Source organism: Anguilla anguilla, chromosome 15 (genome assembly GCF_013347855.1).
Source record: "Anguilla anguilla isolate fAngAng1 chromosome 15, fAngAng1.pri, whole genome shotgun sequence".
Taxonomy (NCBI): domain Eukaryota; kingdom Metazoa; phylum Chordata; class Actinopteri; order Anguilliformes; family Anguillidae; genus Anguilla; species Anguilla anguilla.
This window is the reverse complement of record NC_049215.1, coordinates 6,511,982-6,537,500: the sequence shown is the minus strand read 5'-3', so window position 1 is coordinate 6,537,500 and position 25,519 is coordinate 6,511,982. Positions and strand designations below refer to the sequence as shown.

The 25,519-nt window shown below is 41.1% G+C and overlaps 1 protein-coding gene and 1 pseudogene across 1 annotated transcript; one reads left to right on the top strand and one right to left on the bottom strand.

Moving 5' to 3' along the window:
* The window catches only part of LOC118214358, a 14,761-nt pseudogene extending 11,043 nt beyond the window's left edge, over window positions 1-3,718 (bottom strand).
* A 254-nt stretch (window positions 3,719-3,972) lies between these two features.
* On the top strand, window positions 3,973-24,559 carry LOC118214636 (sacsin-like). Its single transcript, XM_035394758.1, is given in 8 exon segments — window positions 3,973-4,022; window positions 7,640-7,682; window positions 7,684-7,728; window positions 7,900-8,011; window positions 9,674-9,820; window positions 10,199-11,639; window positions 12,041-12,129; window positions 13,196-24,559. Coding segments are annotated over 8 exon segments (12,825 nt in total). The 5' UTR covers window positions 3,973-3,987; the 3' UTR covers window positions 24,109-24,559.
* The last annotated feature ends 960 nt before the right edge of the window (window positions 24,560-25,519 follow it).

Here is a 25,519-nt window from a genome sequence, read left to right as displayed (position 1 = left end):
TAGATTAGAGTACTTGCTAAATGCTGTTTCATATATTCAGGATGTGTATTCTGGTTTTTTGTTAGCATAGCTGGCTTGCAGTAGTCCTTCTGCAAATACGCATATACACTCTTGCCTGGGAGTGTTGTTCTAGAAATGTTGCTCATGCAACATACAAGGTGAGTCCACTTAAGTCGCTCTGGACAACAGCATCTGCTAAATTAATGTAATGTAATAATAATATAAGGGGTGACATACAGCAGAACTGTTCCATGCATATCCTTGGGTGAGTGAGTGAATTGGGATGAGTCTGCACCTTATGTGCCCGTCACTTTGGGTGAGTGGGTGAATTGGGATGAGTCGGTACCTTATGTGCCTGTCCCGTTGGGTGAGTGGGTGAAATGGGATGAGTCGGTACCTTATGTGCCTGTCCCGTTGGGTGAGTGGGTGAAATGGGATGAGTCTGTACCTTACGTGCCTGGTCATTGTCCTCCAGTTGAGTCACGTCTCTCCCACAAGCCTGAGCGATTCTCTTCCCAGCCACCAGGTTGCCCACTATCATTGAAGCGGGACCCACCTCTGTCCCAACACAAGACTCTCATATGAGCACTACATTCACACCTGGGGCCTGTATCACAAAGCAGGATCACAGAGCTAGCAGGATAACTGTGCTGCGTAAAACCCGGAACCCTCCCAAATGTGGAACATGGACTGAAGTAAGAAGAGCAGTTCCTGGATTTAGTCAGTGCAGTTAAAATCAGAATCCTGCATCGTGATACAGGACCCTGATCAGGGAGATCGGTCAGGTCAAAAGCAGCAAACGACATGTGCTGGCGCAGTGCGGAAAAGTCCTAACTCCGCCTCTTTTCCCACACGGTGCGAATCGGAGAGCGCTGAAACAAGCCACGTCCACCCCCCCCCCCCCCCCCCCCCCCGGCGTACCTGGCTGTTTCTGCCTGGGCTTGGGCAGGTTGGTGACGCAGGTGTGGGGGCACATGAGCACGTTGCAGGGGTGCAGCGCCCCCTCCAGGAAGTGCTGCTTGGTCTCGGAGATGTGGATGCCGCCCAGGGGGGCCTTGGGCAGCGTGTTGGCAGGAACCAGGGCCAAGCAGTATACCCCGACCTGGTGGGATGCATGTCTATGGCCTGCAGGACGGGGGGGACAAGAACAGGGCGATACAGGCCAACATGGAGCCATGCAATACACCATGGATGCATATTTCTAATATTACACTCGTGGAGCTATTTCTGTAAAATGTTTTCTGTAAAATCAAAAACCAAATTTGGTAGAATACTGCCACTGACTCTACAGGTCTCATTTATTTCAGTGTAATCAGGGAATCATGTCAGTGTGTGTGTGCGTGTGAGTGTGTGTGTGTGTGGAGTGTGTGTGTGAGTGTGTGTGTGTGTGCGTGTGTGTGCGTGTGTGTGATGTGTGTGTGTGTGATGTGTGTGTGCGTGTGTGTGATGTGTGCGTGTGTGTGTGTGTGTGTGTGGTGTGTGTGCTGTGTGTGAGTGTGCATGCTTGTATTTGTATTTACGTGGCTCTGCCGTAAATACAACGTCGGCGTATGTCTCCGCCCGCTGACCCCCATCAGCCCGTCCATCTTCCCCACAACAAACACCAAGTTGTCCTGAAACGAGGCACACGACCGGGCCAATCAGCGCTGTCTCAATACAAACAGCCAATCAGCGCTGTCTCAATACAAAGTTCCCCTGGAACTCATTAAGCATTCACAAATAAATCTAGACTCTGAATTGAATATAGACTTTAAAAAAAAAAACTAGTTTTTGCATATCTGTGTAGATAAGAGTGAGAATAAAACTGAAAATAACACTGGATGCTTTCTAAAAATACGGAAAAGACAATATTCTCAATAGGTATAAACCTTCATATTATTTCAATCATACACAGACAGACTCAAACATTACTTGAGTTAGTGTGCTGCTGTCCTTTCCCGTATTTGCTGCTAGGGCATTTTAGCTAGGATTCAGCACCCAGCATTTTAGGTATAACTGATGAGCATGTTAAGCACCATTTTCCCCTCTTAAAGAGCCCCTCTTTAAAAGTCGCCATGATTCCACTCACCCGGCCCCACGAATCCCAGCAGCGAGGTGCGGGTGAAGGGCCTGTCGCCGATCGGGACCCCCGACGACGTCACCGGGACGGTCTACAAGACAGGGACTCCCGTTACACGCTGAGAGAGACCGGAAGGCAGCTACCTCAGGACGCCTAGCACCTCCCCCTCTTCGCACCTGCGCTTCCAGAACACGTCTCCTGTCTGGTTCTGGCCCCACGATGGTGGAATGACCTCCCTGTGGAGGTCAGAACAGCTGAGACTGTGACCCATTTCAAACGACGACTGAAGACCCACCTCTTCAGGCTGCACCTCTCCCCATCCCTCCCTTCCCCCTGTAAATGACTAAACTTAGGGTTGTAACTAGGCAGCTGTTTCATAGGTGACTTAGGCGCATCAACTGTCTTAACGACTACTTGTATTTTTATTTATTTTTATTTTTCCATAGATTGCGTGTTGCCGTTCTCGTTGTTAGTGTTAATCAGTTTAACCATCAGGGTCCAAGTTGAACTATGCGGTTGTTCCCTGTACTTGGACCGGTACTTCTCTCTAGGGGTTTCGTCATACTTGTTCCTGGTTATGGTTATACACTTTGTTGTACGTCGCTCTGGATAAGAGCGTCTGCCAAATGCCTGTAATGTAATGTAATGTAATGTAACTCAGAACGGGGTCGGTCATAATCAGGCTATAAAGATCACCGAGCAAAGATCTGACCCGAGCGCGCAGTTACGGGCCGATTCAGCGTGTTACTGGGGCAGTTTCCGTTCATTTTAATGATAACGGCAAACGATTTTGCAAAAGGAAAAATGCAACATATATTTCCTTATAGCGTAGTTTTATTTATGTATCACGATTTAACATGCGCCAGATTCGTTTTAAATGGGCATGGAATTCGTATATCATCATGTGGCTTTGTAATAGTGACGATATGTATTTGAAATTGTAACGCACATAATGTCTAAAGACTCGCAAAACAGGCAAATCAGTGCCCATTAAATGTGCAGCCCAAACAAGGAATTTCGAAACTGAAGAATGTAATTCATGGTTATATTTTCAACAGATTGTTTTTTTCATAATATAGGCTATTATAATTTCGGCACAAAGCCTATTTTACAACAGCAACCTATTGTGTAGCTATCTTACTTTGTCCAATTGCATATTTTGAAATTAAATAGCTAACGTTAGCCTAATGTGGTACACAGGTGTTAGAATTAAGGCATACAGCAGATCAATAGTCTATCCATTCGATGATTTATTATCTCCTATAAACTAGCTGCAAAATTGCAACCAGTTAAACGGCGAGTGCTCAGATGAGGTAACACATGTTAATCATAAAACATGCGAATGGATAATCATCAATTCAAAAGTTTTATTAGAGTTTGGATCTGTAGTTGTGTTCATGTATGAACTCTGTAAGATAGGCTACGTTTCGTTTTCTCCGGAGATTGAAAGATTGTGTTTGTCATCGGTGAATTTTAAGGTGTGTTTAAGGTGTGTTTGCAGGTGTATTAAGATGAGTTTCGTTCCGCAGGTGAGAGTGAAAGAATTCTGTTGCTTTGCTAAATCGAAACTTAATGATTGGTGGTGGGTGGAGATCGCCCTTATAAAACGTGCAAAAATCGGTAGCTCACGGTCTTTTCTGGGAGGTTCGTGATGAACATGAATGCATTCACACATAGACCCTGCGAAGAATTTGGAGGTAGGATTAATTTGCTATAGCCTACTTGATGAGCTACTGTCACGAGTACTTACTTTGCCTATTTGATAGCTTTATTAAGTTTAATTTTGTGTTAGACTATACATTTTGTATTTATATTTGCACATAGGCTAAGTCGCGAGGGATACGGCCTATACATTATAAATGTTCCATCTATTGATTTACTGAATCATTCTAACTGTAGTTTCTTTCAGTAGGATCTCATCTAGAAGAATGAGTTTTTCTGAGAGACAAAGGAGAAGACGGCAGTAAGTTGACGTAAAGGAACAGCAGGCTGTTGAACAAATGCGTCAACATGTCGTGTGTTATGAGTTTAGATAAAAATTATGTGGTCTCTTCTAATTTGAAAATCTGTCGCGATCCCTCCAGATCTGAGTTTTTGGGTTCTAGTTCAGAGGTTGTACAGTGCCTAACCGCAGAAAAAAACTCAACATAGTGGTGTCCATATTCTTGTTAGGTCTATTAAAATAGTTTAAAATACTTTGGTCATTTTTGGTAATTCTGAAGACGTTGCTTGGGCAAACGTATACCTTTATATTTTGTGCCTCCTGTTTTCATTTTAAATAATGAGGATGAATCTGGATGTGCTGAACGCATTGTAGTAGCACACACACACACAAACACAACACGCGCAGTAGCCACATTATCAGGTTATTACACCTGCTCGTTAACGCAGATAACCTTAGAATAGATGATCTAAGCGGGTGGATTGCAGTGCCTTCCAGTTGGAGACAAGCACGGGATTTTATCATGGATGGGAGGGGACAGGCGGTGAAGTCTAGGAAGTGACCATAGACATACGTCAGTACTGGGAAACAGACTCTACTGCGCATGACGGAATAAAAAAACGCTTGCTGCCCATTGGATTCAATGTATAAATCCAAGGTGATTTAACAACCAAAGAAAACCTAATCGGTCAATTTTTGGGCTCATTAATTTCATTATGTGCAGCAGTTTCTGAAACAATGGTTGTTTTGGTCCGGAGGGTCTTAGTAAGATATGTATTAAAATGTGCATATTTTATTATATAATGTATATTCAATCTGCTTTTCACGTGAAAACGTAACGGTTGCCAGTCAAGTTTCAAAATACCATCGGGGATGTTTTATTTTGCCTTCAAAAGTCGGATATTCCCATTCACTTTAATGGGGAGCACAATGTTTTTTCCCTCAACAACTTAGACATGGGCAGTACAAGCTTACTTTTGGGGCTTGACAGCTTAGGTTGGCTGGGGCGTGCACTTTTCTAGTTAAATATGCATGTATGTGGGTGACGCCCTTAGACACGCATATTTAATTAGACTGGCTGGCACGCCTCTGACTCAGCTTATGCCATGCTCTGCAATTCGACGGGACCTGTTATCTCACTGCCCCCAAAAGTTGCAATGTCGCTGGGCACACAAACTAGCTGATAAATAACTATCTACAGTGTCCACAGGCAGCTTGTGAGAAGGGCGTCTAACTGATCTGGCGTAATTTGGTGTGAAGATGCATCTCTTCAGCCTGTACCTGGACTAATTATCACTACTCTGCAGGACACTCCCAATCTATAGGATCGCCCTTATCATTTGTATCTTTCTAATTTGTTTTCTGTTGCACATTCATGTTACACTTGTACCTCCATCCAGCACTTGTATTACACTTGTATTGTTATCTTGATGTTGTAGCTCGTTGTCATGCCTCCTGGTTTGACCATAACTTTCTGACCTAGCCTATCCTTACTGTGTGAACTGGACTTAATGAGTTCATGGCTATGAATAACTGTTACATAATGAGTATTGTACCTTATCGGACCTGTGTTTTGTAGTTGTTCCAATGACCTTCAGTGTGCACTTATTGTATGTCGCTTTGGATAAAAGCGTCAACCAAATAAATGTAATGTAGGCCTATTGTAATTTTAATTTGAGCCTAACATTCAGGCAATGAGCTACTTCCTCCAAATTTCTGATTTAGGGTTCAGTGATGCAGCTAAACTGGAACAAATTGTCAAAAGCATTCATGCAAATGAGTAGATAATCAGGACAAGCATTTTCTGCTATGTTAGGTTCAAATCTCCAGCTATCTCTTTTCAGTAGGCCATAGGCATTAGTGTAGGGGAGATTGGGCGGGGAAATAACTAACATAGCCCATATTACACTGGGCTGGGTCTCGGTACCCAAAACTCCACTGCTACCTTCATCTTACGTTTAAAACCTTGAAGACAAAATTTTTACTCTGAATTTGACATTGAGATACCGATCATGAAATCAAAAACATTTTTGGAAAAATCTGATGAAACCAAATACATTGTAGCCACGAAAGCCAATGTGATTGTGTGACTGGTGACAGGTGACAAAGGTTCATAACTTTATTTTCCACTGAAATTGAAATTGAGACAGATCTTGAAAGCCAAAACTATCAAAACTATGCAATCTGTTAGTCACTAAAAGACTGTTTACGATTAGCCAACATACATTTGGATTCCTTGACATACACACAGAATAGGCCTACAGCATCAAAAAATTACTTCCGGTAAAAAGAAAAAATCCCTTGTGTACAGCCCAAACAGGCTTTTATTTGGCAATATCTCCCAAATTATTTATTGAAATCTCTCGGCGTTCATCGGAGACAAAGAGAGGGTAATTCTGAGTGTTTGAAATACGACACTTAAGCTCTGATGCAACCACCTAAAAATCTGTATTAGATTTGTCCCGCTCTCCCCTACTAACATAAAAGCAGTAAAACAAGCAGCAAACAACCAGTGTTGCAGCCAAGGCATGTACAGTCAATAACACACTCTGGTATTAAGGATTGGGACTGGGAATAAGGTGACACAATGACATACTTTGATTGACAGCGCCCTCATTGTGGATGAAGAAATGCATCCATCCATCCACCATCTACACCTGCCTATCCTGGTCAGGGTCATGGGGGGGGCTGGAGCCTATCCCAGCATTGGGCGAGAGGCAGGAAATAATGAAATACAGAATTAAATAAATAAGGAAATAAATATATACAGAAATAAATGAATCAAGAAATAAATAAACATGTAAATAAATATGGAAATACATGCAGATTTTATATATTAATTTATTTCCGTGGAGACTCATTTATTTTTTAGATTTTATTGCATTTATATTTGTTATTTGTTCATTTATTTTTAATTTGTATCGGTCATTTTTCATTTGTCTTCCATCCAAAAGAGCTTGCTGCCCATTGAAGAAAACCAAGGGGATTTAACAACCAAAGAAACCTCAAAACCCAAGTTTTTTTTAAAATCATAAATTCCATTAGCTATGTGTTTACTGTTTGTGAACAATTGTTCTTTTGCTACAGAAGTTTTGGGAAATATTTATTAAAATGTACATTTTCACAACCTGCTTTTATATACTATATACAATATATATATATATATATATATATGTGTGTGTGTGTGTGTGTATGTACATATATATATATATATATATATAGCTGTAAATCACAACATAAATTCTGTATTTCACTATAAATCAGCTCATGAAACTCACGTTTGCATCTTTTCGTCAATATAGGGGTCTAAGATATCTAAGTGTTCGAAAACCAATCCAAAACCTCTTCAAAAATGAATAAAATGTTTTTTGTCCATTCTAAAGCATATACTGTAATATTGATGGTTTAAGATTAAACATTGATATAACATTGAAAAATAATGCAAAAACATTTTGATAATCTGTGGTACACTTACCTAAATTGTAAAAATTCACATTTGGTATGGTTTTCTGTACTCTACAGTAAGTAATCTTTTGTTGTATGGGGATGGAATATATATGTAGGTACTGTAAGTTAGGTAAGTTCAAACTTTGTACATTGTATACATTTCATTCATTATCACATATTTTTTTCCCTAGAAATGCCTTTGGTGCGACATCTCCGCCGTTTATTGACTATTTAAAAAGATATTCTGCGCAGATATCCGGACGGAGGTCAAATCCTGAAGGTGTGGTTTTATTATTCATATACACCCCCCTTGCCCCCTAGGTGTGCCCTGCCCTGCCCCCCCCCCCCCCCACCCATGCATTGCGTGAATACAAATAATTGTGCATTTAACCTTGTTCATTTAATAATCGCATTGTCATGACAAGGAGGATTACTGTTGTGTCATAAACAGGAGCTGATACAGAATGCAGATGATGCCGGTGCTACAGAGGTAGTGTTCATCCATGATGACAGAGCCTATGGGACCCAGGCCCTTTGGGCTGAAGACCTGGAGAAATACCAGGGTATTGTATTGGCAAAAATGGTGTTATAACAGTATTATTACTTGAAAGGAATACTATGCAGTATTTTTTTTTAGCTTTGCTGTGGTCCTGTGTTTACAATCAAAGAAGTCTCCTCCTCTGTCTTCAGCCCCACCCACTCACTCCCGAGTACTGAGTTACTGACATGTGATTTCATTAGAAACTACTGGTAAATTTCTCCCTACAATTACTCGGACCAGACAGGAACCGGATCTTTCTCAAAAACTGGAACTCTGGCAACCCTAGCTGGATGGCTAGAGGTTCTGTTACTTACAGACCCAACAGAAAACAAGCTAACTACGTGTCACTTTTCATTCCCCTGGCAAACTTTAGCCGACCAATGAAAATCAAATCCAAGGTTAACTCTATGTCTTCAACAAGCCTTGTTAGATGTTTTTTTTTTTGCTTTGCTGGGTCTGGACTAATGCAGCGGTAAGCTAGCTAGCAACAAACACTCCAAAACCACAGGCTCTGTAGCCACACAAACCCCTCCCCAGCACCATGCCCATTTTAGAATAACAAATAAAAAGGTAAAGGTACACAAATTTGGCAAAAGTGAGATTGTCAGTGCATCACAAGGTTATTTTAGAATATTTTCTAGGTAAAAATCCTGCATATTCTTACCCATTCTCTAGGATCACACATACAGTGCCTTCGGAAATATTCAGACCCCTTCACTTTTTACACATTTTCTTACATTACAGCCTTATTATAAAACGAATTAAAAAACAGGTTTTTCTAAATTTTTGCAAATTTATTAAAAATAAAAAAACTGAAATATCACATTTACATTTTTGCTTTGTCATTATGGGGTATTATGTGTAGATTGATGAGAATAAAAATGAATTTAATCAATTTTAGAATAAGGCTGTACAGTAACATAAAATGTGGAAAAAATGAAGGTGTCTGAATACTTTCTGAAGGCACTGTACATATGAAAGGAGGTAGAAGCAGAGGCAATTTCTTTCTTTTTTGTTATGAACAACAGAAATATTTGAAGAGAACAAAGGATTCAGAGAGACCGAAGCCTCAGTTGATTTTTAAATTATAACTCCTCATTTAAAATTTCTTAAAGGAAACGCCATATGGACAGCAATGCATAGATATATTGCATTTCACTCTAAGGTCCACAAGGGGCACTTATATAATATCAGATATAATTATAGCGCAATTCTATACCAATCCTGTGCTGATCGTGCCAAATTGACATAAAATGTACAGTTCAATTGCAGTCCTATGGTGGGTTAAATGCCCGAATGCATGGTTGACACAATTAACCCATTCATGCAGTTTTTCCAATGTATTTTTAAAACCATTTTCAAATGAGTCATGTAAAAATTGCCTTTATGTTCACTAATTTAACAAGATACCATCATAACTGGTTAGCTAACTAACCTACTTTTAGCTAATATTAGCTGATGAACTACTACTGCTACTGTAACTATATAACAAAAGACAAACTATTAGTATAGCCCAGCCATAGCTGTCCAACCAGCAGAGGCAGTGCTTTTGTTTCATGTTATCCTATTCAGTCAAGAGCAGTCTAGATAATGATTTTGTAGTTCAGTAAACTGTGTTAGGACCGATTACACACCTGGGATCTAATTAGCATCAATCCTGCTTTTTATGTTTGTTGTTGAACAGGTCCTGCCCTCTACGCCTACAACAACGCAGAGTTCACCGAGGATGACTGGCGAGGCATACAGGCCACAGGGAGAAGCGTCAAGCGCAACGATCCAAACAAAGTGGGCCGGTTTGGGATCGGATTCAACTCCATCTATCACGTTACAGGTGATTTGCTAATTATCGTTGCATCTACCGTTTGAACAAATCCGACTTTCATTACGGTAAAATATCAGGCAGGGCTATAAGGTGCAGCTCTAGCCTGTCTGCCGCACTCTATTTTAGAGATTGGGGGGGAGGCGGGGGTTGGACAGCCGACTCTCGTTCCTCCAACTGACATTGACACAACGCATGGATTTTAATTTTTCCCCCCTTCATTTGGCACCCCCGCCGTTGTCACGTATGCCTTGAACTGACCATGAACAGCATGTTCCGTTTCCTTTTATTGATCATGTTTTGGAAATTGTTCAATTCTGAACAATTCTGAAGATTTTTTAAAAAATTGTGTAAATACATAAAAATCATGTTTATACTCTTCATTTCTAGATTTACCATGCATATTCAGTGGCAAATACCTTGGCATGCTGGACCCACAGGAGAAGATATTCGGAGAGCGAGAGGGAGGCATGCGCTGGTCTCTTGATGATGAGGAAGACAGGGACGCACTGCTGGTTTTGAGTGATCAGCTCCAGCCGTTTAGAGATGCGCTGGTACATGTCAGTGACCAAACCTGGGAAGATGCTGTTAGTGAAGACAAAAAGTTCAGCGGAACCCTCTTCCGGTTTTCTTTACGTAACGAGCCATCTGAGATTTCAGACAACTTGTACGATTCTGACAAAATGGTTCAGCTGTTTAACAGCTTCATTGCTGATGCAGACATGAGCCTTCTTTTCCTGAGAAATGTTTCATCGGTCTCCTTGATTCACATCAGTACAAATGGCTCAGTCAATGTCAGGCATAAGGTGTCAGCATCAAGCCCTGCAGTTAATGAATCCTTTCATCCAAGAGAAATGCCGTCTGTAGAGGGGTTCACACATTTTAAAAACGTATCCTCCTACTGTCCAAGCAAAGGCAAAACAGAAGTCCAGTGGCTTGTAACAATGTGCTGTATGAAAGAAGGACACGTGCCAGAGCTTGATTCGCTAGCCGGGAAACTAAGCTTTCGACCCCAAGTTGACCTGGCATTTCCGTTAGATCAGGAGCGGTCTCTGACTGATGGAAGACTGAGCTGCTTTCTGCCCCTTCCCAACAACGAACCAAACTGCACTGGACTCCCCGTTCATGTTAACGCCTGTTTTGGCCTCACGGACAACAGGAGGCACATCAAATGGCAGGAGGAGGACCAGAAATTCGATGAAGCGGCCGTCTGGAACGAGTTGCTCATTAAGGAACTTCTCCCTCGTGCATACCAAATGATCATTCTGGATGCCGTTCGCTTTTCGCGAAGCTCTGACTTTCCTTCCTCCTCCGCGTACCATCTTTGGCCTGACCTCGACCAGATGAAACACAAGAAGCGATGGCACAGTGTCGCTGCGGGAATGCTGCGGCAGCTTCTCCTGTCGAATGAATCCGTCTTTTCTCTGGCTGGGGATGCACAAAAATGGGTGACGTTGTCAGAAGCTGTGTTCTTAGCTGATTACAGCATGGAGCCTCAAATGAAGAATGCCGTGTCGGGTGTTCTGATCGCCCTGGGAGAAAAGTTGGTGTCCATTCCCAGTCATATATCAAGAGACATCCAGGCTGCTGTTGAAAATCCCAAAACCTTAACAAGAGCAACCCCTGCTTTTGTTCGAAATGTCTTCCGCAAAAATGGAAATGCTGGTCTCTCCAGAGAGGACAAGCTCTTTATTTTGGAATATGTACTGAGCGATGGGAAATACCATGAGCTCTGGGGGCTGCAGCTTCTACCTCTTAGCAATGGGACTTTCAAGACATTCTCAAATGAAGATCACAATCTGGCCTTCATTGACAATAAGCAGTTCCCACGGTAAGACATCAACTCAATCTGCAAAGACATTGCCACAACTACCTGGTGTATTTTATGTTACTACAGAAAACAACAAATGTTCTCGCCCTTTATTTCCAAGTTGGATGCAGGATGCATAAATAAAAGCACTACTGAAATATGTTGCATTATCTTTTGGAGAGGAAATTAATAAAGGTTTTATTTATTCATTTTCTTTATTTATACCAACCTACCAAGCAAGATTTCACTAATAGAATTGCATTTGTATTTTTGTCATGCATTTAAACTAAATTGAAGTAAAATTGCACATGATGTGTTTAAAAACATATTCTGGCTTTCCTATGTTAAAACACTATCGTTTTTAAAGACTTTTCTAATAAATATTTTACAATTAGAATTTATGTTGTCATGTTTTCCTGCAGTGAGTTGCTGCCTGGCTGGAAGGATGTATTCTTGCCCCGAGATCTCCGAAGTAACACTCTGCTCCACCTGGAGAAACTGGCAGAAACAAGTAAGAGAAAGCATTGTTTTTGTCAAGTCACTTATAACTACATTTTTAAAATAAAGTGGCCCATATTACTGGAGTAAACGAACAAAGACACAGTTGGGCAATGTTGCTACAATGTTTTATAGTGAAGTAAAGACAAATAATGGCAGTAGCTCTAATTTTAGTTCAAGGATTGTATTTAGATGTTCTTTTAGTTCTGAGTGAAACTGAGAGGAAGAGATACTGCATTTAGGAGTGTGAATTTGCACAAAGCCGAAGTGCAGCAGTATTTCAATTATCTTAACCTGCTTTTATAAAAGGTGGATTTAGTGGTTTAGTAGTTTAACAAGTCTGTACTAGAACTCTCAGCACATATCAGCTGAAGTGGAGAGGAGAGGAATTAAGTCACTTAAACTGAAGGATGCTTAGTTAGCTATGTTGTAAATTTTGGAAGAACTACTGTTTGAAAAAAGTGCTACAGGATCTTTAATGACCACAGCGAGTCAGGACGTTGGTTTAATGTTGAATTAAAAAGAAAAATTAGACGTTGTCCCCCATATCTTCATTTTCATAGAAGGAAATCTAGATAGCTTACTGTTAACACTGGTAGTAAACATTGTGTCAATCATATAAGCTTTGTTATTTTCCATATTATACTTGCATATGGTTATGTACATTGAAAATGTAAGGAGGAAAAATGTAAGGAGGTTAAGTATGTTATCATAATAACATATTTAAAGGGTAAATATACCCAAAAATCTTTTTTTACACATACAGACAGCACCACCCCGCCACTAGGTGGTGCATTTCATAGCTTGTGATTTCACAGCTATTTTCTATATGCCATTAAAATTTTCAATTGACATGTTCTGATATATCACCTAGATATCAGACTATGGCTGAAAAACGTTTTGTTTTCTTATTGGTTAAATATTATCGGTTTGCTTGAAAATGGAGATAAGAAACTCATTAAAAGTAAGGTATAGAATGTTGGAAACAGTCAAATTAAGCTCTTGTGGCAGCATAGTTTCAGTTTACAATAGTTTAAAAGTAAATGGCTAAACATTTATTTTTCTACATTATCTTGCAGGCACATACAATAAAATTATCAACATGAATTCAAGAATTGTGGCAAAATTAGCCATAAAAAGTCTTCCTAAAGACTGGCAGAAGACAAAAGGTCATGTCACTTGGCAGATGGGAAATGGTCAACACCCTCCTATGCAGTGGCTCAGTGATTTCTGGAAATTTCTCAGAACGAATTGGACCGAGTTAAGCAGCTTTGTTGGCATGCCATTAGTCCCTCTTAAACCTCTTCTGGATTCCACCAGTTCTGTCATTTTAGCAAAGCTACAACTGAACACAACACTGATGTTTCAGAAAAGCAGACAGAACAGCTTATCAGATCAAATTGCAAAGGTGGTGGGAAAAGTTGGTGGTACCATCATAAAGAGGGACACTTTTCTGGATCATACGGATCTTGAGACCTATGTGCTAACTCCCTCCCCAAGGAACATTCTACATCTATTCCTCAACTTAGAGAAGCATCAGGTTATCCATGGAATTGAGTCAGCTTCAGCCGCAGAAAAGGAAGAATTGAAATCATACCTCTCTTCACTGGATTCTCTCTCATTAGCAGAGAAAGGTCTTCTCTCAGAGTTGCCCTTCTTCCGTTCAATGGCTTCTCTAAAACTCAATCCTGGAGAATACATTTCTGTTAAGTCAAAGCAGGCAGTTCTCCTGAATACGACTCCGCCCTTCCCAGAAAACCTTCTCATGACTGATGTAGTTGCTCAGTGTGCAAATGAAGCAGACCGTAGGCTCCTTACGTTGCTCAACATTGATGTCATTAATGCAGCTCAGGCAGCCACACTTTTGGTCAAAGGAATTGAGAAGAGACTGTACAAAAGTCAAGAGGTAGACAAAATAATGACCTGGATATTACAAAATGGTAGAATCCTCTTTTCTCAGGACCGGACATTGCACACAAAATGTCAGGATTTGAGCTTCATTGAAATACAACCAAGTGATCACAAAAAAACTTCAAGTTTCTTTGACCCTGGCAACAAAACATTCAGAGCTCTGTTTGAGCCAGATTTCTTTCCTCCCATGGTCTTCACAAGTACTTCCCAGATGCTAGACAGTTTAAGATGTCTTGGGATGCAGACAGATGAAAATAACATCACTGCTAAGGATGCCCTTCATGTGGCTAAGCACATTGAAATGTTGCAGGTCCATTCTCTGAAACAGGCTTCAACAAAAGCGGATGCGCTGATGAAACTTTTTAATGATACTCAAGTGCTTTCAAAGTTCTCAGTACAACAGCTTAGTGAGCTAGTGAGAACCCAGTGGGTTCTTTGCAAAATTCCAGATGTTCTGAATGGACACCAAAATGTAAACGAAAAGATGAGCGTGTTCAAGCCAGAGGAGATACGACACTCAAAGTACTTCAATATTGTGGGTCATGTCATGCCTCTTACTGAAAAACTAAATGAGGAAGTTAGTGAAAAGTTTGGTCTGCTAAGCTCACCTCCTCCTGCAAAGGTGTTTGAGAATCTTTCTGCTCTTAAAGCAAGCATACCTGAAATGGCCAATCCAGATATCAATGTGCATTTCAAAGGGAAGCTGCACAGCATTTACACATTCATGCAAAATAACATAAATCACTTCAAAGGCACAGTGGATAAGAAAAATGCACCTTGGCTCTGGATTCACAGTCATTTTGTGCCTCCTTGTGACGTAGTTTTAAGCTATCCGCCAGGGTTAGATCTCAGCTCCTATATTGAAAGGGTGCCAGAAGAATTCCTAGTGTACAAAGACTTGTTATCAGAGTTTGGAGTAAGAGCATCAGTGTCAGATGAAGAAGTTGAGGGGATACTGCATAGCATGAAACGAGAAATTGACAGAAAATTGCCATCTTATGGAAGTCCATCTGAACTCAAAGTAGCCATTGCCATTCTTAACTGGATGTGGAAAGAGAAGAAAAGCATTAAAGATAACCTCCCTGTGCCTGTCATGGCAGAAAATGGACAGTTTAACCTGCAGAAATTATCTTCCACAGTGTTTTGTGACATCTCCAGAGAAGGTTTGGAGGACCTCAGGGAAGACCAGGAGGAGTTCTATGTAATACATGGAGAGATGCCAAGAGCTACAGTTGACTGGTTGAAAATTCCAGCCCTCAGCACTCGAATCCTAAACCCAGAATTCGTTGGTATAGAGCAATGTGGCCAGACAGAACCCATAACCCTAAGGATCAAAAACATACTGAAAGAGTATGATGAGGAAAATGATCTCTTCAAAGAACTTATACAGAATGCAGAAGATGCTGGTGCAACCACATGTAAATTTATGCTCGATTTCAGAAGCCATAAAGATCCCCCTGATACTCTTATAGACCAAGACATGTCTCTGTGCCATGGTTCTTGTCTCTGGGCATACAATGATGAACTTTTCACAGAAGAAGACTGGGCAAACATTGTCAAAGTTGGATCTGCCTCCAAAGAAACAAAAGTAGAAAAAATTGGGAAGTTTGGGCTTGGTTTCAATTCTGTGTATCACGTGACTGATATTCCCTCAGTCCTCAGTGGTAAGAATCTCCTCATACTGGATCCAAATGTGACTCACCTGAAGAAGCATATACAAAGTAAAGCAAGTCCTGGGATCAAACTTAACTTATTCCAAGAACGTCTATTTCATAGGTTTCCTGGACAGTTCAAACCATATCAAGGGATATTTGACTGTGATTTATCAAGAGACAGTGCACACAAATTCTTCAATGGAACACTCATTAAATTGCCTTTCCGGACACACGAAGAAGCTCTGTCATCAGAGGTTAGTAAAAAGGTTTTTGAAGGAAAAACAATTGCTGCTTTTTCACAACATTTGACCCATAATTCAGAGGCAATTCTGCTGTTTCTGAGGAACATAAGCAAAGTGTCTCTTGAGATTCTACCTGAAAATTCTTGGACTCCCCCATGCGCTGAACAAGTAAACTCTCTGTTCAAAGTCTCCAGAAAAGTTGTGTGCACAATACCTGTCCCCGATGATACTCCTCTGAAAACAATGCAGGATGATTCAATAAAAGTTTTGTTGAAAATTGATGCAAAATTTGAACAGGTCATTGACTGTCTCTCAGCAAACATTATCGAAGTGACTAAAAAATACCAGGATGTATCTGATGTCAGCTATTGGCTTGTGCATTCATGCTTTGGAATGCAAACATCCTTGAACATGTTCCAGAAAGAAAATAAACAGAAGTTTCCTTTGCCAGTCGGGAGCATTGCTGTACCTCTTAAAAAAGAACCACAAGGGGGAAACTGGTTAGCTGAAAAGCATGATTCAGCTGGGCAGGTGTTTTGCTTCCTCCCACTCTCAATTTATTCTGGTCTTCCAGTTCACATAAATGGATTCTTTGCTGTGACGTCCAACAGAAAGGGCCTTTGGGATACTGGAGTGAAACATGAATGGAACAAGGCTTTGCTTCAAGATGCTGTCACAGGGTCATACATTTTCACACTTTCTGTGTTGAAAGAGATGTCAAAAAGAGGAGAACTCCAAGGGTACCACTACTACATGTTCTGGCCTGACAAAGAGAAAGTGAGCACATCTTTTCAATCTCTCACTGTTGCTTTTTACTCTGCCATTGCTCACAATGTTTCTGGCAAGGCTGTTGAACTCTTCAGTGATGGGAAAACCTGGTGCTCTATTGAGAAGGCAAGATTTTTACACCCAAAAATAGCACAGAACAAGGACGTGGGACAGATTGCAATGAAAGAGTTTCTGGCAAATCAACGGAAACCTTACCTCGCTGTTCCCCTTCCAGAGTGGGTGAGAAATAGCTTCAGCCAGACAGACTTGAACAGGATTATTTCGGCAAGGACACTGGACTGGGTTGAATTCTATGAAGAGATAGTATTCAACAACCTGAGTTCTATGGATCCTAAGAGCAGGAATGCTCTTGTGTTACATGCTATTGACATGAATGACAAAGCAGTCGATAACCTCCTCAAAAGTCACCCTTGCATTCCAGCCATTGGTTGTAAACAGCTTCAGTTCATTAGGAGCCTTGTGAACCCCTCAGGAAAAGTAGCCTGTCTGTATGATCCAGAAGAAGGACGCTTTCTTAAAGGAACCTCTGAGGATTTTTGCTGTCCAAAACGAATCCAGCGGTTGACAGAACTTGGAATGCTGAGCAATTTTCTCTCATTGGAGGACATCATAGAGAGAGCCGAAACCATTACCAGGATTTGGCAAAAAAACCAAAAAGAAGCATACAAACGCATTCGGCAAATCTTGGATCTAACTAGAGAACACTTAAGTGATGAGACTTCTCCTCATTGGAATTCACTGAGAAACATTGCCTTCATTCCTGCATGTCTCCCAAAAATCACTGGTCATGACAAAAATACTTGTACTGCACTTAAAAAGCCTGTTGAAGTGTACAGTTTCAGCTGTCAATATCTGGTAAACATGATGCAGACTACAGTGGACCAAGCAGTTCTGGGCACAGACTATGATTCAGTTCTCCGTAAATTGGGGGTTCTTGAAAATCCACCCCTTCTGATGGTCCTTCAGCAGCTAGAGCATGCACATCTACATTTCAGAGCACTGGATGAAGATATGCTTAACAAGATTGCTTTTGAATGCTATGGCTATTTAGATGAAATGACAAAGGAGCAGACACAGTCAGAGGCCATTTTTGAAAGCGCTAAATCATTTCCCTTTGTCCTAATTGAAGGCAAATTTGTGAATGTGAAATCTGTGGCAAAGAAAGTAGAATTTGAAGCTAAGCCATACCTCTATTGTCTTCCAAATCACTTCTCCAAATTCAAAAACCTTTGGCAATGTGTTGGCATGCAGAAGCATTTCACTTCAGAGCAGCTAGTGGGGGTTCTTCAGGAATTGAGTATTGAATATCAAAGCAGAGAGCTTTCTCATTGTGATCTTGACCTTTGTCTCAGAATTACAAAGAGATTGTATGAAGCAAAAGATCATGAACAAAAAGGCTGTCTCTTGCCTGATGAAAATGGTGTTTTACGTCTCTCCCACAAGCTCTTTTACAATGACAGCCCTTGGATGCCAGTCTCAGAAAATGCAATTTTGTGTCACAACTTAGTACCTCGGAGCATTGCACTTCACTTTGGCGTTCAAACAACAAGGCACCACACTCTGCAAAATCACCTTGTGGCAGGCTTTTCACCCTTTGTCAAAGAGTTTGGACAACATGAGGAACTGACAGTCCGTATTAAGAACATCATACAAGCTTATCCATCCAAGAAGGATATTCTGAAAGAGCTCATACAAAATGCTGATGATGCGCAGGCAACAGAGATCCACTTTGTTTGGGACAAAAGGAAGCACAGCACCATGAAAACCTTTGGTGAAAAATGGGATCCACTGCAAGGTCCAGCACTGTGTGTGTACAACAACAAGGTGTTTTCAGATGCTGATCTGGAGGGAATTCAACGACTAGGTGAAGGAGGAAAACATGAGGTGCAAGGAAAAACTGGAAAGTATGGACTGGGGTTTAATTCCGTTTACCATCTGACTGACTGTCCTTCAATTCTTACGGGAGACCAGTGGCTCTGCATATCTGACCCAAATCTGAAATATGTAGAAGGTGGAACCAAACTATCACCTGGTTGTATGTATTCATTGGGAAAGGAATTCAGAGACTCTTTCCCTGATGTGTATAACACGTTCCTGCCCTCAAATTTCAAACTTGAGGAAGGGACTATGTTTAGGTTACCACTAAGGACAGAAGAAATGGCTAAAATGTCAGAGATATCCAAGAACACTGTAAACTCTAGGGATATTGAAGAACTTTCAACAGTATTGACAGAAGATCCTGAAGGGCTGATCCTCTTTTTGAGGCACATTAGGAAAATACAGTTTCATGAAATATGCACAGGTGACAGCCAAATGACAACTCGGTTCTCAGCAGAGATAACACTGTCCGAAAAGTGTGATGTGAAAAAGACTCATTTTCAAAATCATGTTCAAAATTCATTGGATGCAGGGGGGCCAATTGAATCACTGAAAACCATCTACAATATTTCCATTTTATCATCCATCAAAAAGAAAAGTGAGTGGATTGTGGCAGAGCAGTTTGGCTCCCTGAATGAAAACACTGACCTGGAGGTTGAGCAGTCTATCAGAAGAGTTCCTCAGGCAGCTGTGGCAGCTTGTTTGACATCAATAACTGAACATCCATTCACTGGGAGGGTCTTCTGTTCTCTCCCTTTACCATGTAGCACTGGACTTCCAGTACATGTCAATGGAAACTTTGAGGTGGACTCTTCCAGAAGGGACTTGTGGAAAGAAGATGGTAAGAGCAAGAAGACAGAATGGAATGAATCGCTGAAGTTGGACATCATTGCCCCCTTGTATGCTGACCTTTTACATTACATCTGTGCCTCCGGTAAGAAAAGCAGGTTTTCTTCTCTAAAGTATCTGGGGCTATACTTGGACTCCTCGTTTCTATGGTTTTTCCCTGAAGTTACAAACCGCGTCGGACAGGAGTGGCATGGCACAGTTGATGCAGTGTTCAAGTCAATCAATGAGAGGGATTTCCCCGTAATTCCAATATTAAGCACTTCAACTCAGAATTACAAAAAACAGTACACTGTAACCTGGTCTAGTGTCACAAAAGGAGAACCAACCGATGCACCTCATTTCACTATTAACGAACATAGTGAGAGCTTTCTTCAAACCTTAGAAGACATTGGTATGAATGTAGTCCCATTCTCACATCACATGACTCACATCTTCACCAGTTTTGAGAGAGCACAGGTCAATGTAGGGACAGTCAGTCCATTTACGGTAAGAAAATTCCTGAAGACAAAACCGTTGAATGATCCAGCAACGACAAAAAATTTTTTACCCCTGCCTATTAACCAGACTTTAATCAAAGACAAACACAGATGTGAAACGCTTCTGAATTACTGCATGGAGGACATTTGCAAGGAAAACTGCAACACAGTGTGTGGCCTGCCTCTTCTTCTTACTGAAGATCAGATGCTGAGGTATTTTCATACTGACTCTCCAAGGCTCTTGACAAAATTCTGTGAACTATTTCAAGGACATGAGGAGGACTTTGCAGATTATGGCATCGATGGAAAGCATATTTTTGCTCTTCAGCAAGGTAATTTTCTCAAGGCAATGACTATTCCTGCCTCGGAAATGTATCTGAAACCCAAACTTGAGGACCTCCTTCAGAATTGTAAATTTGATCCAGAATGCAAGCTATATGTTCCAGAAGAGACAACGAGAAAATGGCTACAACAGCTCTGGAGGTTCTTTAATGATCAAATTAAATCACCTGTGGTGAAAGACAAGACAAACCAGGCCTTTCTTGACATCAAGGAGCTGTTTTTTGATTCCCCTGTTGTTCCTGTCATATGCTCAAGTCAAAATAACAAACATTTTCTGAAAACAATGAGGACACTTTCCAGTGTTGTCTCCTTTTCAAATCCAGAGGTACGAAAGATTCTGTGTAAACTTGGATTCATGACTTTAGACTTAATTTTTTTCCACGATTTTGAGCTTTCACAGCATTTTGATCCTGAACTTTTAGATACAAGTAATGGGAGTGCTGTTCTAGATCAACTCTCTCTGTGGCAGCACTTTCAGATTGAACAGATTGCTAATGAGGATTTGGACCAACTGCTATACTTCTTGCAGTCAGGACTAGGCTCTGGCCAAAATACTCAAGACAACAAAAGAAAGCTGATGTCACTTCCACTGTTTGAAACTGTACAAGGGAGGCGGCAACGCATTGACGCACCTTGGAGTGTGTTCATCCTGGATTCACATTTAACACAAAACTTTCCAGATTTGTACTCAATTGACAAGGTCACCATTTTCCTCAAAAATAGTGATGTGAATTTGTCACTGTCAAAAAAGATGAACATCACAGTCCTGAATGATTTAGATTACTATGTAAAGTTCATCTTGCCCTCTGTACACAAACTCAGTGATACCCTGGTTCTCAATTCAGTCCAGATGCTGCTGAAAATGAAACATTATCCAAAGTTTGAGGACTACCATGAACATATCATATTCACAATGAAAAGTGTCAAATTCATCAGGGATGTCTTTGGAAATCTTCAGATGGCCTCATACTTCTATGATGAAAATGAACCACTTCATCAGGCCATGCTCCCAAAAGAGAGGTTTGTTCCAGAAAAGTTTTGGGACACCATCGGACGTGGACAGGAAAAACCTGCGAAAAAACTGTTGAGGGAACTAGGGCTAAAATATGTTGTGTCAGATGATGAAATGATTGAGTTTGCACACACAATTGAATCTGACACCAAAGGGAATATGTCCCTGGAGAGGCTGAAACATAAATCAGAATGTTTATTTGCAAGCCTTTTAAAGAGGGATGTGTCACAAAAATTGTTGAAAACAATATCTACCATAAAATTTGTTGTACCACTGCAAATTCAGCAAGACCTCTGTAAATATTATAAGCCTTTTGCTGGTGAAAGAGAATTTGTAGCAATTAAAGGCTCTCTTATTGAGAAAGACCCACTCCACCAACGTCTGATTTGGACCACAGTGCCAATATTGCCTTCAAAAAACTGCAGTTTGCAGAGGCAAATCGACATTTTGAAGGCGGCTGGAGCGCTTGAGCAGCCTGAACCTCAACATGTAATTGATAACCTGAGAAACATCTGCCAAGGCAGCACCAAAGAAAACATTCAAACCAGAGCTGGAGTTTTTCGTCAGTCCTATGGATTCCTTCAAACTGTGGATTTCAGTGCCCAACCACTGACTGATCTCCCTGTGGTACTGGTTGAGAATGATACTGAGCTAGTAAAGCCCAAACAAACGGTTGTGGTGCTCAGGGATTCTATAGATTTCAGACCCTATTTATTCAGACTGCCTACAGAGCTGGTCAGATATGAAGAATTCTTTAAGAAAATAGGTGTCAGAGATACCGCATCTACCCAGCAGTACAGCACTGTTCTCCAGGAAATTTACAGGGACTGTATCGACAAACAAGAAATGAATCCAAACCAGATAAAAACTTGCAAAAGGGCAGTTCAGCAGCTTTTCCTCCTTATTGAGGAGAATGCAAATGAAAAGACACTGGAGATTCCTCAGCCACTTTATCTGCCAGCAACCGATGGCAGATTGTACGAGTCGAGCTCTCTTTATTTTAATGACACTTACTTCCGGCTTAGTAGATTTGAGAATTCCATTGAAAAGAAACTAAAACTGCTTGAAAAGCTTAAAAAGTGTTATCTTTGCCGTGGAGATCAGAAACTGGTACAGCTGTTACCCCACAATGTTCGTCCAAAAATGTTGTCTGAAGTTACTACCAAGACACTAGTCGAATCCAGCATGGAACCATGTGTGTATGGGGAATGCTGTGAATTCAGTGGTTTGTTCGAGAACCAACTGTCTTCTAGCTACTTCATGCATGGCCTTGTCTGCATCCTAAGAGAACATAGCGAAGCTTTACCCCAAAGTGATATTGATGCCATGTTTCTGAACTTCAACAAAATTAAGTTCATCTGTTGTGAGCGCCTTGAGACAATGATTCTTCTACATCAAGAGCCACTGGACAACAGTACAGCTGAAACGCAGCTTTATGTGAAGCGGGAACAAGAGGGTTGCACCTTCTACATAAAACACAGCGATGACATGAGTAACTCAAAAGTGAAGCTTAAGATTGTGAAAGGTCTAGCTAAGCAAATCAATGAGCTTTTAAAAAAAGCTTTGAGAACAGATTCACTCTCAGTTCTTGAGGATCTGCTGATGTGTGAAAACATGGAAGATGTACAGGAAGTATTAGAGACAAATACTATCCGTAACATTGCTCATACGGACTATGGACAGTGTAGGTTGCCAGACCCTGGGACTCCCATTCCTGAGGAGTGGATTGATTCCCTTGACATGAATTTTCTCAATAACTTTGAAGTAGAAGAATATGTTGGCTTCAAGAATCCATTATCTGAGGAGTATGTCTTTGCAGTTGTGGCGGAGCGGGTGAAGATGCCATTAAGCCAAGGAGGGCTATGTTCACAGAAATACAAAATTAAAATTGGGGTAAGAGAGATAATTGAAGTTAGCTCTCTTGATCTGTACCAGTTCAAAAGGGGGAAAAGATCTTCCTCCACTGTTGGGAGCTGCAGGGTTCTTGTTCCTTCACGGGGGTCAGGGGAGTCTGAGCCACCACCTGTCCTACCACAGTCCATGGAGGAGATCCAGAGTGAAATTGACAAATGCCTTGAGGAGATCTGGACACTGTCAGAGGAGGAGAGGCGCAAAGGCATCAGACGTCTGTATCTGAGGTGGCATCCGGACAAAAACCCAGATTGCCTTGACCTTGCAACTGAAGCCTGCAAATACTTGCAAAAGAAGATTGAGGAATTAGAAAGGGGAGGAATGACGGGGCACCGCTATTGTGGACCTAAACAAGGATCCTCTCAACGGAGCTCAGCCTTCAGAGGCTTTTACCAGGAGTGGGACCAGGAAGCCTCTCGGCATCGGAGGGGACGGGAGAGATTTAACCAACGCCATTCTTCAAGGCAATACAACTTCTGGTCATTCCACGAGGGTAGCTCAGGACCAAGGCCTAACCCAAACCCAGAGGAAGCCCACCGTTGGCACAGACAGGCAAAATGTGACCTCGCTGCAGCCCGCAATGACACTGGGGGAACATCCACGGAGTGGTGTTTATACAAAGTGCACCAAGCTGTGGAAAAAGCCCTTATTGGAGCAGAGTACAAGAACACTGGACTCCGTCCCAACAACAGCACCATTGCAAGCCTTGCTCAGAAACTGTCATACGTCAGTCCCAAATTGAATACTTTGCCCACCATGGTGCACAAGTTGAATCAGCTGGGTGTGGATGCCAAGAAGACCCAATACCCAAATTACCATACCTCACCAGGTATTCCCAATGACCAATTCAACTCTCAGAACTTAGCACAAGTGCTGGACTTGTCATCGGAGATCATAACCAAAATATATTCTTACATTCATGAATGATTCCAGGTAATGTAAATAGGAGAAAAAGCTGTTAATTTACTTTTTTATGAGAAATGTTTTAATGATCAATGTACGTTATTTCAACTTGTTATTTTCCTGCACTATACGCGTTTACACTTTATGTAGCCTACATATTTGACTGTATTTAGTTTCAGCACCAGGTTTTATTAATTTTTTTCAAAATGACAATTATCTAAATTCTTGACAAGTATTCATATGGTTGTGAATGATTACAGATAATGAAAATTGCAATGAGAGAACAGTGTTTTGTTTGCTAGAAGTATACTAAACAAAGTGTGACAGCTGAGACATTATTATATTTGTCTAATTATGCTTTTTTTTCCCCGACTGTAATTGTTGATACATTTGTGTAAATTTTTGACAAGCAATTTCAGCAAAGAACAGATTTTATGCCTTTAACTCCACAGAGAATAAAAGAATAAAACTGAAAGCACTGGTCCTGTATCATGTTGCATCATAAAACATTCAAGATCATTCTTTGTGTATTGTTGGTGGGTCCTTGTTTGTGTGTATTATTGGGTGTGAAATTTGGGATAATTCATGAGGGAAATTTAGGATAGTGACAAATATTTTCTAGGGAAACTTCTCATCCACTGACTGTGAACCTGTCAGGCCCTCATTTGAAGGTAGACAGTCTGTCACATGCCAGCGTGAGACCCCTGGGAGAGAGATGCGAAAGTTCCGGGAAACACCGTCGGAAGCTGCATGGAGAGAGGGAGAGCGCGCACCCGCACAAACCCAAAATAAAATAAACGAACATCTTCACCCTTCCCCCTCGTGGGTTCCAGGCAAAACCAATACACTAAAACGACAAGCTAAAATAAAGACAAAATAAAGTAAAAATGGCGCGACCCCTTACCAGTGTGCTGCCCGTAGCTGTCCTTCTTTCCCGCTCCTCCCACTTTTTAGTGGAGGTTTACTTGCGGTTTGTACTCTGTTAAACACTAAACAAAAACGCTAAAATAATAAACACGCTCTCGTGCGTGCTCCCCGTCTCGGGAGCTGTGGAGAGCAGCACACCTTTAGGCACCTGGGCCGATTGGCTAACGCAGCCCAGGTGCGTGTGCGCTCTCCACCAGCCGGCGCAACAGAGACCAACCCGCCTCTCCAGCAGACCGAATGCCACACAGTCATTCACAATATTTACAATGATCTGAACCATATTTTTAAAACAATGTAATGTAATGAAAATTTTAATTACAAGGATACGCTATGCAGAATATCAAATTGTAACGTGAACGTGATAATTTTTATCAATTTTTATCAATATCATGATAACGTTTTATCAACGTTAGTCTATTTGGCAGGATTGTTTTTGTCTAATTAGGCAAATGTGATTCCAGTGCTAGTTTGTACTTGGTAGGATTGTTGTTTGCTGAACAGGTTACTC